The sequence below is a fragment of the Populus alba genome, chromosome 6 (genome assembly GCF_005239225.2).
Source record: "Populus alba chromosome 6, ASM523922v2, whole genome shotgun sequence".
Classification (NCBI taxonomy): domain Eukaryota; kingdom Viridiplantae; phylum Streptophyta; class Magnoliopsida; order Malpighiales; family Salicaceae; genus Populus; species Populus alba.
The window spans coordinates 25,302,389-25,319,173 of NC_133289.1; the positions used below are offsets into that span (position 1 = coordinate 25,302,389).

The 16,785-nt window shown below is 37.0% G+C and overlaps 2 protein-coding genes across 3 annotated transcripts; both read right to left on the bottom strand.

The window, feature by feature from the left end:
* Positions 1–86: 86 nt before the first annotated feature.
* Positions 87–9,919, bottom strand: LOC118055712 (DDB1- and CUL4-associated factor homolog 1). The gene is made up of 14 exons (XM_035067667.2): positions 9,370–9,919; positions 8,338–8,419; positions 8,029–8,145; positions 7,766–7,944; positions 6,768–7,566; positions 6,578–6,675; positions 6,068–6,491; positions 5,364–5,966; positions 5,104–5,289; positions 4,453–4,959; positions 3,967–4,077; positions 2,903–3,021; positions 1,231–2,827; positions 87–921 (listed from the first exon to the last, which is right to left on the bottom strand). Exons 1-14 carry the CDS (start codon positions 9,681–9,683, stop codon positions 214–216), a joined length of 5,844 nt encoding a protein of 1,947 aa, XP_034923558.1. The 5' UTR covers positions 9,684–9,919; the 3' UTR covers positions 87–213.
* An 854-nt stretch (positions 9,920–10,773) lies between these two features.
* Positions 10,774–13,254, bottom strand: LOC118055711 (glucan endo-1,3-beta-glucosidase 5). 2 transcript variants are annotated; one of them, XM_035067665.2, is made up of 2 exons: positions 12,317–13,254; positions 10,774–12,043 (listed from the first exon to the last, which is right to left on the bottom strand). In XM_035067665.2, exons 1-2 carry the CDS (start codon positions 12,691–12,693, stop codon positions 10,870–10,872), a joined length of 1,551 nt encoding a protein of 516 aa, XP_034923556.1. In that variant the 5' UTR covers positions 12,694–13,254; the 3' UTR covers positions 10,774–10,869. The 2 variants fall into 2 exon arrangements, with proteins under 2 accessions (XP_034923556.1, XP_034923557.1); XM_035067666.2 differs by having other exon boundaries at positions 10,774–12,032; positions 12,317–12,422.
* Positions 13,255–16,785: the final 3,531 nt, after the last annotated feature.

Below are 16,785 nucleotides of genomic sequence, written 5' to 3' on the forward strand. Positions count from 1 at the left end.
TCTTCATCGTCTACAAATATTGCACCAGCGGTCTTGATTTCTTTATGGTGCGCACCAGCAAAAGAAGAGCGTAGGGCAATCTAAAATGAACTTAAATGCAGCCTTCTTTTATCTCACGTTGAGCCAAAAAAATGAACCCAGCTATTGTTCATTAATTACATGATCTACACTACTTTAAATATCAATTTCAAGATTTTGATAATGTTGAAACATTCAATAGAAACCATTGCCTACAAAATCGTCATCGTCACCGCTGCTGTAAGATTCAAGCAACTGACTATCATCATCGTCCTCATCTCCGTCGGTCACAATCTCCAAGATCCCAGCTCCTCCACCAAAGTCTACATCATCCATCATAAAGTCCCCGTCGTCATCATCGTCATCAAGGTCACTCACACTATCATCATCGTCGTCGTCATTGCTCATATCATCAGCATCACTATCACCATCCCCATCCAGGCCTGGACCAAGTATGGGATCCGCATCACCATCATCTTCATCATCATCATCCTCATCTTCCTCACTTTCTGCATCATCAGGATCAGAGTCATCATCAGTTGGCCTTCTTCGACCAATCTCATAGACTCTGGCTGATGAAAACATCTCTTCTTGGTCATCCATTGTAATCAGCCCAGCAAATGAATCAGTTGCCTCTGTTGCAAAATCAAGGACACAACGGTCTACTGGTGTGGTCGCAATTTCAGAATAATTGATGGAATCTACTGTGCGGAAAGCAGCAAATAAGGGATGCTTCACACGACGGGTATGAACTGCTGACATTACATCATCAAGATTTCTCCTCAGGATTGCATAAATAACATCCCCACGAGCATTAAATGTTATTACTGTTTGGTCTAACGAAGGTACACTTCGAAAGAGCCTGAATTTCCGGAGATCCCAGACCTCAGAGTTTATAATCACCTGTTTAGAAGAGATGACTATTAACAAAAGAATAGCAACTAAAAATTTGGATAGAGAAATCTACAACCTTCCAGACATCTGAGAGAGTGATCCATACGTAACAAAAGTAATGCATTTAGCATTTAGTCACACACAAACCAATTATCTGCATCTATGAAAGATCCTCAAATCTATCATGCTCCTATATTCTTCTGTTCATGGAAAAAGATTTTTTCCTGAGGTAAATCTTTGTAAGGAAGGGGTTAAAATGACTTCAAACACCAAAAATCAATGCGGTCTAACTAGCAAAAACACCAACATTTTGCATACCTCATTCCCAGCAGGATGAAAGCCACCGCCACCATAATCTGTAAACTGGTCAAAACGATGGACAGGACCAGATTGCCGCCTATCCCATAAGACCCCATTCCAAAGCAGCATAGTATCTGAAGGACTGAAGTGTACGAGGGAATAAACATGTCCCCGACCTGTAGAACTTGAAACTGTATCTGAAAGGGTTGATTCCACATGACAGGTCTGGACATCATAAAGCATAATCTCTCTCCGGGCCTGCTCTGTTGTTAGGGCTGCAAAAACATTACCAGAGTTGCTAAAAGTAGCAGCCTTGCAGCCGTCGAGTGAATGTATTGGCCCACCTGAGATTGAAGAGGCATCCCATAAACGCACATCCTGGGAACTTGAAGAGAGCACCAGTTGGGTTTCACCACAAACATATGACTGAACAAGTGTTAAAGGAGACTGGTGGCTTGTGCAGCTCTCTAGCACATTGTTGCTATTAGAGTCGAAAATCTTAAGCTCTCCAGCATGACTGCCAACTGCAATGTGAGAGGAATCACCAAGAAAAGTAATGCATGTCAGCAGGGCACCAGCATCATCCCTGCAAGTTCTCCATGGCCTGAATCTGCTGTATACAAATTGTCGATCCCTGCGATTTCCATGAACCCCACCATATATACTTCTGAACTCACGTGTACCAAGTCTAGCAGTTACATTTGATGGGGCATCCAGGCTCCTTTTTGGTTCAGGACAGACATGAGGGTGTAAAAGAGAGAGTGGTGGAAGAGTGGTGATAGGAGCTGGGCACTGGCGATGCTGGTGCTTCAAATATTGAACAACAAGAGAGTCTAGAGTTAACCGCTCTGTGTTGCTAGACTGGTTATCATTTAAAGGCCCAGATTGCATGTAGCTGCCATATTGGCTGTCATCAGCATAATCTGCCAAAGTGCTCGGTGTTGATCGACCATGTATATCCCTCAAACCTGAAGCAGGTGTAGAAAATCCAACAGCATCACTAAGTGAACCTATCTTACGTGCGGTATTGGGTGTCAGACAACCTGGAGATCTAAGCCCGTGCTCACCAGTGTTGATTCGCTTCCCAGATGATGCCAACCCAAAATCCTTAAGGTCTGATAGTTTTCGTTTCATTGGCAACAAAATTGGAGTCTTACAAATGGACTCTGTCTCAGGATTGCTTTTCTGTAAGGATTCTGGCAGGGCTTCTAAAGGGTTTGGAGATGCAGTGGATTGTTTTAAACTACTCAAGACCTTCTTTAATGGCAGTTGTTCAGAATCTATGAATTGTGACTGATTTCGGGACTGCGAACCAAAAGTTGGTGAGAAAACAAGTGACTTCTTCTTTGAAGACATTGTTGCCTCACATTTCAAGCTGGAATTGTCACTGCATCCAGTTGCTTTTAGTTTGTCATACAGAAATCCACAAGGGGTTCGACCAGAGGGCCAATGGATTTGTATTGAAGGGGTTTCTTGTGTGGAAGCTTGGTGTGAAAGAGATGATGCAGCTGCAAGTGATGGTAGAGGTGTCAACTGTGCCTCTTTCAGCAGCATAGCGGCTGCAGAAGCCAAACCAGATGCCTGGAGGTGTTCGTGTATAAGGAGCAAAAGTTCCCTGAAGTGGAGAAGGGGTCAGAAGTGGGTGATTATTGAATCATATAACTACTGTATTAAGATTTCTTAAATATACCTGGAATGATATGTGATAGGAGTGGCAGCTGCTATTGCAGCTCTTTCTATGCGCTTCAAAGCAGGGGTAGCTGCATCAGTTGCTGCTAATGTACTAGCACGTCCTGAATTTGTTACAATCTGCAACACAAGTCAATGGTTTGAACATATGGATCACTAATTTCAATAAACTAACATGACAACAAAAACACAGTTTTACTTGAAATTTTCCACCGCCAGAAAGGAATATCTAATAGATACAGTTACTAAAGCACATTATTTATTCCGGATAATAAATATTTTTTTATTTGTTGATAGCAGTAACAACAAAAGTAAGAAATTCTCTTGTATGGAACAAGAAAATTACAGCATAAAACAAGGTACAAATTTTAACAGTTTGTGCTTCTAGAGGAGAAGACATGACATGGACTATTGACAAGAGATACACAAGTGAGTGGCAAAATAATTGAGGTGTTTCATGGGAATCCACTAAAAAAACATTTTTCTCTGGCTGAAGGTTCAAGCAAAAAGGAAAGAATATCAACCATTACCATGCACCTGCCTGGGGCCCTCGGCACTCCATGCTGCAGTAACTAAATTAGCCTTTTGAGCATTTTTCTTGCATAAAAATAAGCATGATCGTAATCAGCTGATTAGGTTGGAACTTCACCAAATACATGACTTGAAGTTGTCCAAATGTAAGCAGCACAACCTTCCAGTCAGGAGCGCTATGGATGATTTTGGTCTGGCATTTAAAACTTAACTATATTTTTTGTTGGATTTTGTTTTGTGCCTCTATTAGTGGGAAAAGGAATTGGTTAAACACAACAAGAAATTTAAAAATCAGAACATGTTACCTACTTAGCACACATTTTAATAACCATCATTCGGATTCTATTTTAGTATACAGCTAAAGGTTCAATTCCCCATGAACCGGAGATTTCATGTCCCTGTGCCTTGAAGGATGAGACAGTCGCAATAGGTAGAAGATATTCATGTGTCAAATTATACATATAGGAGTATTGATATGAAAGTAAAGACAATTTTTTCAATGTAGTATGAGCACAGAGATGTAAAGATGCTTACCGCAATCAGCTCAATTGCCATCTGGGCAAGTTCAGCTTGCCACCTGCCTTGTTCTGTTCCAGGTGTATGGCTGCCTAAATCACGAATTAGCTCTGACAACTTTTTCCCAACCTAAAAGACCACAATGACTTTGTCACAAAAATCATTAAATTTTGAATTGCCCTAATATTTTATAATGATGTTTACTTGTCCAAAATGAAAACAAAATCTGCAAAGGAGCAGAGTATAAAAGAAAGCAAAGTTGTTCCAGGATTGAAACATGATAAGATGATAATAAGCTGGACCGAGTACATGTCTATATCTTCATCAGAAAAGGGGACATAACTACACCTAATTAAGTATGGTCCCAAAGAAAACAGAACCTACAACTTGTGTCCACCAAACAACCAAAAAAAGAGACGATCAAGTAACCTTATATATGTTCAAGATTAAAAAAAAAAGTTCAAGATCAAAAAACTATACCACTACATAATAACAATTTTTTACCTGAAGTTTGGTCAATATGTGGGCAATTGTATCATCTCTGGCTAAACCAAGCAGAACTCGGCATGCAAGAGCTCGGATACAGTCAAGAGCAGCAGGAGGTGAATAAACGCGTGGTTGGAGGAGATGGAGAAGAACCTTTATACCATTGTTAGCACGCACTGCATCCCTTGCTTGACGATATACTTGTTCCATTTGAGCAGCAAGGCCAGCACATCCTGCACCAGTTCCTAAATATATTCTCCGATCTCCAACCAATCCTGAAGCTGCTGTAGGAACAGGTGTTTGTGAAGTGCTACTGGCAGATCGAGAAGCAGAACCTACTGCAATGCTTCGATCAACAGCACTCGATTCCCCATTCCTCTGCTCAGTCTGGCCAGGCATCTGAACAGGGTTTGAGGATTGACCAGATACAGATTGCTGGCCTGGTGCAATTAGAGGTGGTTTATTGCTTATTGAAGGAGGCGGGCAAACAAGATTGATTAGCACGTTTAATGCTGGCTGTATGATCTGCAAATATAGAATTGATGAAAATGCAAACTACTAAAGAATTTGCTACAAAGTCAATCAGGAAAAAAGGTCAATGATGGCCGTGGTGGCAGCAATAACAGTAGTGTACAAACAAAGAAAATGGCTGCAGAAATATCTGCTTACCTCAGGGTCCACATAATTACTGGAAATGTTTGCTGCGTCTAAGATTATGGCAATACCAACACGATTATTGCTTAATGTGGCATTTACAATCATCTTGCGGCTGTCGTTTACCAGTGTAACGATATGCAGAACACCAAATGCATACTGAAGTAAGTCATGCAAATATCGCTCAACAATAGGAGGGGCCTGCAAACATGAGCCAAAATAGATATTAGTAGAGATGTGCAGGCAGCAGAAACAAGGGAAATTATTACACTAACCTGACACAATTCAAGCATGGTAACATGCCCATTAAAGCCCAAGAACTTGTCTACTGCAGGAAAACGGGTTCTAACAAATGCAGAACCCAGCTTTCGATCCTTTTGCAACTGCAGAAACACTGCATCCATCGCCTCATTACTAATGTCGAGCGGCTTATATGCAGCCCTAACACTTGGAACATTTCTAGCCACATTTCGATTGTTTTTATTGGGACGAATGGAATCCACCAGCAAAAGAAGATGAGCTCTGAAATACTGTCGCAAAGCAACACAGGTGTGATAAGCTATCTGCTTTTCTGATGATGTCAGTACTTCCGCTGAGGAACGATCATTACGAAGAGCTGTTGAGTTCGACAGATTTAAGGCACCTGAATTAACACCAGATCTAACTGAGGCAGCATCATTTAAAAGAGTCAACAACTTATGCAAACCATCCTGGGCATCAAAAGCATCAATAACAGCTCTGAACACAAATGCAGCACCAAAAAATAAGGCCGCATTTTTCCTGGCTTGATCTTGCAGGCATTCAAGGAGTTGAATGGCCAACTCAACCACCTGGTGAACAACATCTGAGGGAAGTGCGCATACACGTTCCATGATACCCTGCAACAACATTCTAAAAGGTCAGGTATAATTGGAAATGCAACATGAAACATAAGCTGATACAACTACACGCAAAATCAGACTTTTAACACAAAAATTACCTGTAGAGAACCTATAGTAAACAAGCATGAAGAAAGACCAAAGAATGTCTCGTCAACCCTTGGGATTGAAAGCAATTTCTGCATCCCACTTCGATCCACAAATAATGCAGCAAATTTCCGATGAGCAGCCAAAGCACAGATAAGTTTCATCACATCAGGTAAGAGTGTCACAGCCATAGATGATCCCTTGTGTTTATAGCTGCGCTGTAATAATGCAAGACACACGTCTACCCCCTTTTCATGCAGAACAGGCCCAAGAACTTCAACGTACTCACCTAATATCTCAAGGCACTGGATGCAGTATTTTTCCCTCAATTGAGCAAGGGATTCAAGGTCAGGAATAAAATATTCTTCAGCATCCTCATTTACTTCTGGTTCCACACCACCAAGATTTATTGAATCATCATTGGTACCACCAGAGTTCCTAACACCAGCCCACAAGTATCAGCAGTTGCATTAATAAGAAAATCTATTTTCCAAAGATAAAACCAAAAAAAATGAAACACCAACCTAGAAACTTCAATTGCATTGGCAGCATCAATAACGGTACTTGCAGCTCGGGAAGCAGCCAAAACTGCAGCTTCTTCACTGTTGCTTGATTTAAACTCCTGTGTATAAAATTAATTTAAGTTATGAAGGTTTCAAACTTTACATGAAGCCAGTAAAATAATGAATAAAAAAGATAAGATAGTTTGCTCACCTCTAAAGCAGCACTCTTCACATCTTCAGCAGCAGCGTCACCAGCAGCTTTGATGGCACCTGCAGGTGCATTTGCTCCTCTAGCTTCCGCTTCAGCAGCTTGAACTGCTTTCTTCACCAGATCAGAAATGTCTTTGGTTCCAATCCTGCAACCCTGAAAGCAATCATCATTATCGTCTCTTTCCACAGCCAAACCATCTGAATGCATATTTCCCTGGAACTTTCTTGTATCTGGTCCTTTCTTCACATCTAAAAGATTCTTTGAATTCCTATCTCTAGCACTCCGTCCTGGTCCTGATCGACTGCCAGAATCTGGAGATGTTGAAACCTGTTCATTCTCGAGTGCTGTTTCATTAACCCTCCCCCTCCCTCTGTGTCTTGTCCATCCACGGGAAGGCCTGCGTCTCAACAAGTCATCTCTTCCACTTTCATCAAGTTCCGCAAACTTTGTTTTTACATCACGAAGGTCTCGACCATGCCGTCTCTCCCCACCATCAGCATCTATGTCATCATTATCTTCTCCAACAGATTCTAAAGATCTTTCATCTAAATCAGCTAAAGATCTCTCATCTGCAGCCCTGATATTATTTTCAAGGGTTGCCTCTGGAAGCTGCCGCACCCTGCACCGACCTTCTTCTCTACCTCTTAAAGAAGTTGCAGAAGATGCATTCTTGCCCTCTGTTAAATAACTAGCTTCTTTTTGGCTTGCACTTGCCTCCCCAAGGACACGAATACGAAGATAGCGCATAAGTTTTGCTGATAATCCAGATGTCAACACATCTTCAACTATTTGACCACCACTGAGCTCAGCAAAAGAAAAAAAAAATCAGATACATAGATAAAGACATGAATTAACAGGACCAAAGACAATGCCACCACTTCACAGTAAGAAACTATATATATATATATATATATAAAGGAAAAATACAATTTCAAACAAATTGAGCATGTAAATGTCATATGAGTATGGGAAAAAATTATTCTCCAGCAAATGCATACCTTGCCAAACCTACAGCTAAAAGTCCAGTAGAATAGGTTTTCAACATTTCAGAATCTGAACCCTCCTTTCTCTCCGTATCATGCTTCCAGTTTCGATCTTCACTGGGAAATCTGGTAGCCTCGTCCATCACCCAGGCTTTTATGTTCTCCATAACAGGGTCTTCAAAAACATGAGGATACTGTGAACCATTGACAACTTGTCACGCCAAATATGATAAACTTAAACATCAGGATGATTAGAAAATAAAGAGATGTGAACGTACAATCCAAGTTAGAGAACAGGTCATAAGAAGCCTTGCAGCAGCTGCCTGGATGGAGGTTGAGTATCTAGTTTCAGACAGAAACCTCGAAGAAATCAACTCAAAGAATTCATCATTATCCTGAAGTGGAAGATAGGGAAATTCTTTAAGAATTTGAATAATGAACATGTCCAACAACACAATAAAACTCAAAGTTACATGCATGCAAATGTGCCACTTAAAGATACAAAAAAAATTTAAGTTGTTATGCACAAAGAATACAAACAGTTGGATATGAAATTCACATTAAAAAGAGAAAGCAAAATTTGTTACCCGAACTAAACTCCCAAGCCGTCCGATATTATGAGAAGCACGACTATTGTTGAAAGAAGAGTCACCATTCTCCTTCATGTACCTTCATGCATGGAAAAAAAATTAATTTCAGAAAAAAGATAATTAGCAAAATCTTCAAATCTATTAAGAAATTGACAGAGGCATTCTAGAATCAGAGGTGGAGATATGCAAAGATAAGATTTGAACACAAGACCTATACTTCAAAGTCAACAGACAGTCAACGTGCAAAATAAGAGGCTCACACCATTTTTTTTTGTAATGTATATCCCAACCCATTATTCCACTTTAAGATTTTCCTTAAATACTTTGGTGTTTTTGAGAGTCCCAGAAGACACTAATCACAGACTGCTGTAAAAGTGGATAGTGTGTTAGTAATGTTGTCAGATGTCACGTAACCATATTTTCTGATCATAACGATCCATCCTTACTGTCATGAAAATATGACCACTTGAATAAGAGTTTCCCTGTTATAAGTTACCACCACCAGGTTTTCAACCTAAAAGATATTAGCAGCTGTAGAGGAAACAATGGCAAGAAACTACAAGATTCATATGACCATTTATTGGGAACCCTCATTTGGTTATGCTACTGCAGATACTGTATTTGAACTGACAGCAATCGACACGAAAATGCTATCTAAAATCATATACAATAATTTGCGCACATCTTTCATGTTTTCGAATACCATATGCATTTCAAATTAAAATATCAAGCCCAGAACTGAATAAAGGATGATGGTGCCAATATAAGAGTATAATGACGTTATCCTAATAGACGAAAAAGAATCAAAATCACATTCCTGGATAAAAACCAAACTAACTAGAAATCAGCAATTCCTCCTATTAGCATACAGTGTGCGGTATACTATACCGGCAGCAAATATTAGGAAGTGATAAGCTTTCTGTGCATTGTTTTCAAGTGCAAGGAAATAAATAAGTATTAGTTAGAGATGAAAATAAAAACAAAAATATGTAATAAAAAAATGAATAGGGAAAGGGGGGGTATGCATACAGTGACTCTTGAGTTTCGAGAAGAGAGGAAAGAGCGTGGAGAAGAGTAGGGTTAGGATTATCAGGAGAAGAAGTGATTTTATCAATCCATTTCTGCGCTTTCTCGATTAATTCCTCTTCTTCCTTCTTAGTTTCATCTACTTCCTCTCCTTCTCTCTGCGATTGTGATTGTGATTGTGATTGTGTTTGTGTTTGTGGTTGCGGTTGCGACGGATTAGAAGGAGCATCTCCTCCGCCTCCTCCTCCGCTATGAGTTCGGGTTTGGGCTTGGGCTTGCCTCGATGGAGAATCGTCCAAAGAATTTGATCCCTCCATCGTCTATCTGAATTCAATGAATGAAACCCTAAAAAGAAAGAAATAGAGGGATGATTTAGGTTTAGGTTTAGGTTTAAGCTTGGGGGAAAAGAAAGGAAGCAGCTGATGACACTAAATACTCGTAATATTTAGCAGCTCTGGCTGGCTGGTTGCGGGCGGAGTGGGTTTTTCTAAATTACATACACACGGTCTTTCTGTTACGTGTGTGTTGTGCAGAGCAGCGGAAACTTCCCGATGAATCCCACCCGTTTTTTCTCTAACCCTATTTAAGCCCGACCCGCTTTTCCTCAGACCTTAATGGGCTTTTTTTTGGGAGCTTGATGTTCTATGCTAATAATTATCGGCCCTTTCTTCTATTTTAATTAAATTAACAAAATTTAATTAAGGTTTCGTTTTTTTTGGGATTGCGTTTCTATATTTAGTTAATCAATATATATCATATATTTATATGGAATTCATTAAAGAATACCAATTGAAATCTTAATTAAAAAAAAAGTTACAGGTTATGATTTTCATTAAATATATTTTTTTTCAAATTATAATTATAATAACTACCATAATACCAAACAAAAACTAAATTGTTTAATTATTTTTAAATCCTACTGTCCTACGATACATTATATTTATATTATTATAAAATATACTAAAACAGCTCACGGAAAAACAAAGTAATTTTTAATTTTATCTTCAATTTTTTTTAATTGCAACTTTCAATGTCAGGATTAATAATTAATTTCTTAAGAATTGTTAAGTAAAGGAACAAAAGAGTATCGAAATATAAAATAAGGAGAAGAAATTCTAAAAAAAACAAAGGATTGAAGTGTTAAATAAGGAGAAATTTTTTATTATCAGACTCAAATTCATTTTGTATTTTCAATATAGGTTAAATTTCATAATTATGGTTTAATTATATAGAAAAACATACTTTTACTATAATTATTTTTTTAATTATGAAAGTACAGTTATGTTTGACCAGATTTTATTTTAAGGTTTAAAAGACCACTTTAAGTGTGGTTCTAAAACAATTGAAATTTGATTAGCCAAGATCCTTGAATAATATTCTTGAGTGCCATGTATAGTTTCAACCATTCCTTTCATCTCATCCACTACTGCTGCTTAAAAATGCTCGAATTATCTTCTTTACATGTCAAGGAAATACAAGTAATCAATCCAACGCAGTGAGTCCTTAAAAATCACAAAACCCTAGACCATTCACCTTAAGCTTTAAACCCAGAAAATCATAAAAATACAGGGGAAAAAACACCAAGATGAACACTACCAAACTAGACCTTGAAAATCCCTTTCCACCTCCCGCGCCAGAGATGACTGCTTGACCTTGAATCATGATCCTGAATTTGCAGGTCCCAGCAGAGGGGTCACTGTTTATAACAACTGAAAGGTTATTTGGGAACTTGCAAGCACTTTCAAGTTGATTATTCTGCTGGTAGTAACTGTTGAATGCATAGGAGATGTTGCCCTGCGCATCCAGATTTTCACAAGAAGTTCCAAACCCTAGACTAGTGCAGTCCGCGTTAGCACAAGCATAGCTCACACTCGGTCCCACCTGCGGATCATCAAGGCTTGCTGATGGAGACATAATGCACCATTGTCTGGCTAAGTAATGTACATCCCTTGCCGGTGCCAGACCCTTTGACCTCGCCGTCACCAGGCTAACTGCATACTTGGGCTGTCCATCCAAGTAAAACAATCCCCAGTGGCGCTCAAAATTACCAGGCTGAATGCTTTTGGCATCTTCGTCTATGAGACTAAATAAATAGGCATCCACATAACCAGGACGCAGTGGGGTTCCCTTGTTGGAGATGACACTGTCCATAAACCCTTGGTTGAATTGCTGTGCGTAGTTCAAGTTTGCGTTTTTGTCACCGTCGGTGGGCCACCCGATTTCCCCAATGACAACGGGCAAGCTTCCATAACCATTCTTCTGCAAAGCCCATATAAGGGTGTCATGGTTCGCATCAAACACGTTGTAGTAAATTGTCCCACCATCGTTCAAGGGAAATGACTTGTTGGCAAAGAATGCAAAGCCAAGGGGGAAATTGGGATCACTGTAGAGGCTTATAAATGGATAGATATTGACAGTGAATGGAGCCCCATTGTCGCTCAAGAACTTGACAATCGATAGCATGAGATCATGGATGTCTGAACGGAAGTCACCATCGGATGGAAGATTTGTCGGACTCTCATACACATCTGCATTGAGGGGAACGGTGACTTTCACCCGAGTGCTTAGTCCGGCTTTTGTTAAAGCTGATTGGATATTCCGAAGAGCAGGAAGAGTTGTTCCCAGAAAGCTTCCATTGTAGGATGACAAGAATGGCTCATTTCCAACTGCAACGTACCTTGTAAAAAACTCAAAGTTACTGGTGAATAAATCCCCCCCCCCCCAACACAAGACAAGCTCTATCTATAGCGGAACATCTAAACACCATAAAAGCAGAGCAAGCTCATATAGTATAATACCAGTCATGATCCTTAATTTGTTTCTTCTTACCAGACACACTCTTGGCTTGTGTAATTCAAGTCAAATACATGAACTACAATTAATGATTGGCAAAGCAAATCAATCCATTTTAATGGAAAAAAAGATACAAGGTAAGGGATTGATGGATTACCTGATGTCTGCACCACCAGAAGAGATATGAGAAGAGACATTCTTGGCCACCCAGTTGTCAGCAGCTTGCTCACTATTGGCCAGATTATAAAGCATATCATTGGGAATGCCCACCATGACTTGAATCCCAGAATTAGCAAGAGCATTTAGAGTTGCTGAATCAGCATCAAATAGCTTGACCTTCTGAAAACCGTTGTCCCTGAGCATTTTAACCACAGTGGAAGGCGGCAAAGGATGCGTTGCCTGAGTTCCCCAGTTGACTCCAATTCCGCTCACGGAATCCACCAGCAATTGAAGGATAGATAAGCAGCGCAAGGTTACAACAAGGGGTTGTTGCCTTTGCCTTGTAGACACCACTCCTTTGATCATCCCCCCCATGGTGTTTTACATACAGAGGTATACTTGAGATATTAAGACAGGATCATGAAACTATCTCTGGATTCTAAAACAGTTATTACAGTTAACTACTATGGTTTGGTTTGGTCTGGTCTGGTCTGGTCTGGTCTGGTCTGGTCTGGTCTGGATACAATAAACTAGCTAGAGAATTAAAGACGGTTCAAAAGCACCAAAACAGCAGGTAGCAAGCTAGCTGACGAAGATGGAGATTGCAAGGGGATAAAAAAGAGAGAATAGTACATGCTTAAGATATAGCATATGCTTACATGATAATGCATAATATAGCAATAAGGATCGTGATGAGGAGGAAAGAATGTTCTTTCTTTTTTTACCAATCAATGGAGAGATGAAAGATATGTTTCGGGTCTCAGAAAAACAGGTTTAAGAAAAAGTTAGAGGTTTTCTTTTTTAATTAAAGGTTTTAAAGTGAAATTCAGTGTGCTGATTAACCAATTGCATCACACTTCCCAGCAGACCCAGACTTAAAGTAAGAATAACAACTTTGGTGAGTGCTTGCAAGATGGTGTTCGTGGGCATTCATTTTGATCTGATGAACATGTTTTTGATCGAGGAATTATGGATTTAAATCAATTAGGTTGGGTGCACTGTCCCTATGTATTCCAATTTAGTTATAAGAAAAATAATTGTTAATCCTAATTAGTAAGAGCGGAGTTCCGCCCGGGCTAATAAGCTTTCCAACCTTCTCGGTCACGTTACATGCAGATATTTTTATTTTTTATAGGTAAAATTATAAGTTTTTTTTTTTTTACATGTTTCTATAGTTAAAAAAATCTAAATTTAAGCTCTTAAGGTCTTGGTTTAGTGGTGGAAGAGGCTTTTTTCTTTTTTCTGCACTAGGGTTCAAATCTTATTGTGCACACCTATCACCCTCGCAGTACCTTACATGTTTATTGGATTTGCATGATGTTTAGTGGACCGTGGAATTAGTCGTGGTGCACGCAAACTGACCCGGACACCCACATAAATAAATAAAAAATCTAAATTTAAATAAAAAAAACTTATTCATGTAATCAAATAAATTAAAAATTATATATACAAATAATTAAATAAAAAATTATTTATAATATCTAAAAATAAAGCTTGAAAAATCAAAAAAAAAATATAAATTAAAATATATAATTTTTTAAAAATAAATATTTATCTAATTATGTCTACTAGAAAAATCAGCTGCCGGTGATATTAGTAAGAATACCAGCCACTTGTTTAAGAGAGTCTCACGTTTCGACATCAAAGAATCAAACATCATTTTCAAGGAATATAAGAAGAAAACTTTGCTTAAATTCTCAATTTATTTTTCTTTTAAATGATGGGATATGCACGAAAGAGAGCATAAAGGTTCTGTGATGGAGACCTCATTTTCTCTCCTTCAAATTTTACAATTTGGAATTTGAAGAACAGAAGCACCAGTAGAAAATCCAAAATCTTTCCACTACATATTAAATAATCTTGTAACTTAGATGCATTTATTGTTATCTGTATTGCTCTCATTATTTTTTTTTTTATTATTATTACATATAACCCATATCATCTTTCTTTACACAATTTAAAATTTATTGGCTACTTGACCCCACTACACCGCTGGCAAGATATTTTTTTCCTTTAAAAAAAAATATGTGTTGACATTTTTGATGTGTTTTTAACTTTTTACACGTAAAGAAATTATATAAATAAAAAAGTTCATGTATGTATTGTAATTAAATAAATTAAGAATTATGTATGTTAATAAACATGAAAAAAAAATCATTAGTGATAACTAAAAAAAATCATTAACGAAAACTAAAAATATTGAAAAAATCAAGAGATAAATATAGATTAAAATATATAATCTCGTATGACGGAATATTTATCCGATTGTGCTTATTGAAATTGTTTTTTATTCAATAAAACAATAATAGAAATAGACACGTATTAAATTAATTTTGAATAAAATAAAAGATAAAAGAATATTATGCAAGTTGGACATGTTAGAAATGTTATCCAAGAATATATTTTTTAAAAAAATAAAGTTCATCTACATAAAAGATAAAAAATATATTAAGGAATCACAATAATCTTTCAAAAGCTAAATACACACAACACCATTAAAAAAAAAATCTCTATTAAAAAGATATTAAATAAGGAGAAAAAAATTGCAAATGAGAGATATTAATTGAAACTTAAATTTAAAAATTATTTAAGAAAAAAGACATTAAAAAACTATATCAATTAAAAAAAGCAATATTAGAAAGAAAAAATAGTTCAGACATTATGACTTAACTCAACTATGTTCAGTAATCTTTTGTTTCTTAAATTCATATTTAAACTTTTAAAAAATAAACTAAAAGAGGGTCAAAAAACAGCCTAAGCTATCAAGTTTATGGCCCAACACGCATGGGCTATTGCAAGGGAAAGCCCAAGCATGTTGGTGGGTTTTCGAGCCTAGGATCACACTTAGGCCTATTTTTATATATAGTTTTTATATATAGTTTTTAAAAGGGGTAGAAGACATGTTGTTCACCCATTTTCTTTGAGAAATACAAGCTTGTGACACATTGCCTACCAAGATAGATGACTTGTTGTTTGTGAAACCAAATTCCAACCACCCAGTGGTGCCCGCAAAATTGAGACAATGCATTTTTTGTCCAAAAAATTAAAATTTTAAATCATTTCAACTCAAAAACACCTCATTAATATATTTGAAACACCCATAAACCTATACATCAACTCAAAATAAAAATAGTAAAAAAAACACAATCAAATCAAGTTAGATTTATCTTTCTCGACTTAAATTTGCTTTTTTGGACAACATTAAGGTTATAAAAAGCCACCATCATGCCCCTTTCATCTCATAAAACCCATGTACACCAAAAAATCCATTTTAATGGTTGAAAATGGCTTGAATGACGACCTCTCTAAAGGGATTTAGCAACCCTTAGTCTCTCCTCTTTTTAATTAGAAAATAAAAAATAATATAAATAAATTTTTGTACCAAAATTGATTTTATTAAAATCTAAAGGGATCTAAATTGTCTAATCTGTGTTATTTTTAAATTTTAAAGACCTAAGTATATTTTTCAAAAAAATTATAGCAGGCCACTCATTTTTTATGCCCTTTTCATTTAAATCCCTCTTTTTTCAAATCCATTATCACCTAAGAAATTAAAAACAATTGGACTTCAATTAGAATTAAATCACTCAAAATAAGACTTCAACGGCCAAAATAAATTATTGAAAATGCACAACATGTCCACAATGTTTTACGAGTGTATGAGCAATGTCAGCTCAATAGTGGTTAGCCCACACGTTTTGGCTTTTAGTTAATATAACTCAGGAACTTATATATCTATTCTATTGTAGTCTTTTGCATTAGCTTATAACTAGATTGGTGATTTGTGCTTAATATGCAAGAGAGATGCTTAGACAATGATAGTCATTAACTCGACTAGATCCAATATGATCAAGTAGTTTAATATTTTTATTAAACTATAGGCAATGATAGCAGATAAATCATACAAAAAACATTTGACAACAATTAACTAAAACAAATGAGCTATCAATATTGTTGTTGGAAAAAAAAAAATTGTTGGAGACTCGCCGTCACTCTATTGTGAACGTTATCCATCACAAAAAAAAAAAAAAAACTTGTTGAGACAATTCAAACCTGACTGCAAAATTTTGGATGATGACATAAGAAAAGTTGCACGGGTTGTTAAACCAACGTTCCAGAAAAGCAAATCGAACAAAACAAAATAAAATGACCATCCACCTATATTCAATAAATCTGTTCTATTTAATTCAAGAATAAAATTTATTTTTGAAAAAATAAACTTAACAAAGAGTAACAAATAAAAAGACATAAGGTAACCTAATTAAATTAAATAATAATAATAAAAGCAAGGTTATAAAAAGCTTGAGAAAAAAGCATAGTTCATTATCTAATTAAATAAATATTAAAAGATGAAGTTGAAAAAATATCAGCTTAAAAAAAAAAAAAAACCAAAGCAATCCAGACAAATCTCATGAACCCGAGTTGATCTCTAAAGCTTGCAACTTGTGAAATCTTAAATATAGATTT

Bases quoted from the DNA above. Each gene is read 5' to 3' on its own strand.
- LOC118055712 (XM_035067667.2), bottom strand. From the start codon at position 9,683: ATGGAGGGATCAAATTCTTTGGACGATTCTCCATCGAGGCAAGCCCAA. The intron at 6,676-6,767 runs GTGAGCAAACTA...TTTTATACACAG, and splicing joins TGAAGAGTGCTGCTTTAGAG to GAGTTTAAATCAAGCAACAG. The intron at 3,022-3,966 runs GTAAGCATCTTT...CTTGTGTTGCAG, and splicing joins TGGCAATTGAGCTGATTGCG to ATTGTAACAAATTCAGGACG.
- LOC118055711 (XM_035067665.2), bottom strand. From the start codon at position 12,693: ATGGGGGGGATGATCAAAGGAGTGGTGTCTACAAGGCAAAGGCAACAA. The intron at 12,044-12,316 runs GTAATCCATCAA...GTTTTTTACAAG, and splicing joins TCTGGTGGTGCAGACATCAG to GTACGTTGCAGTTGGAAATG.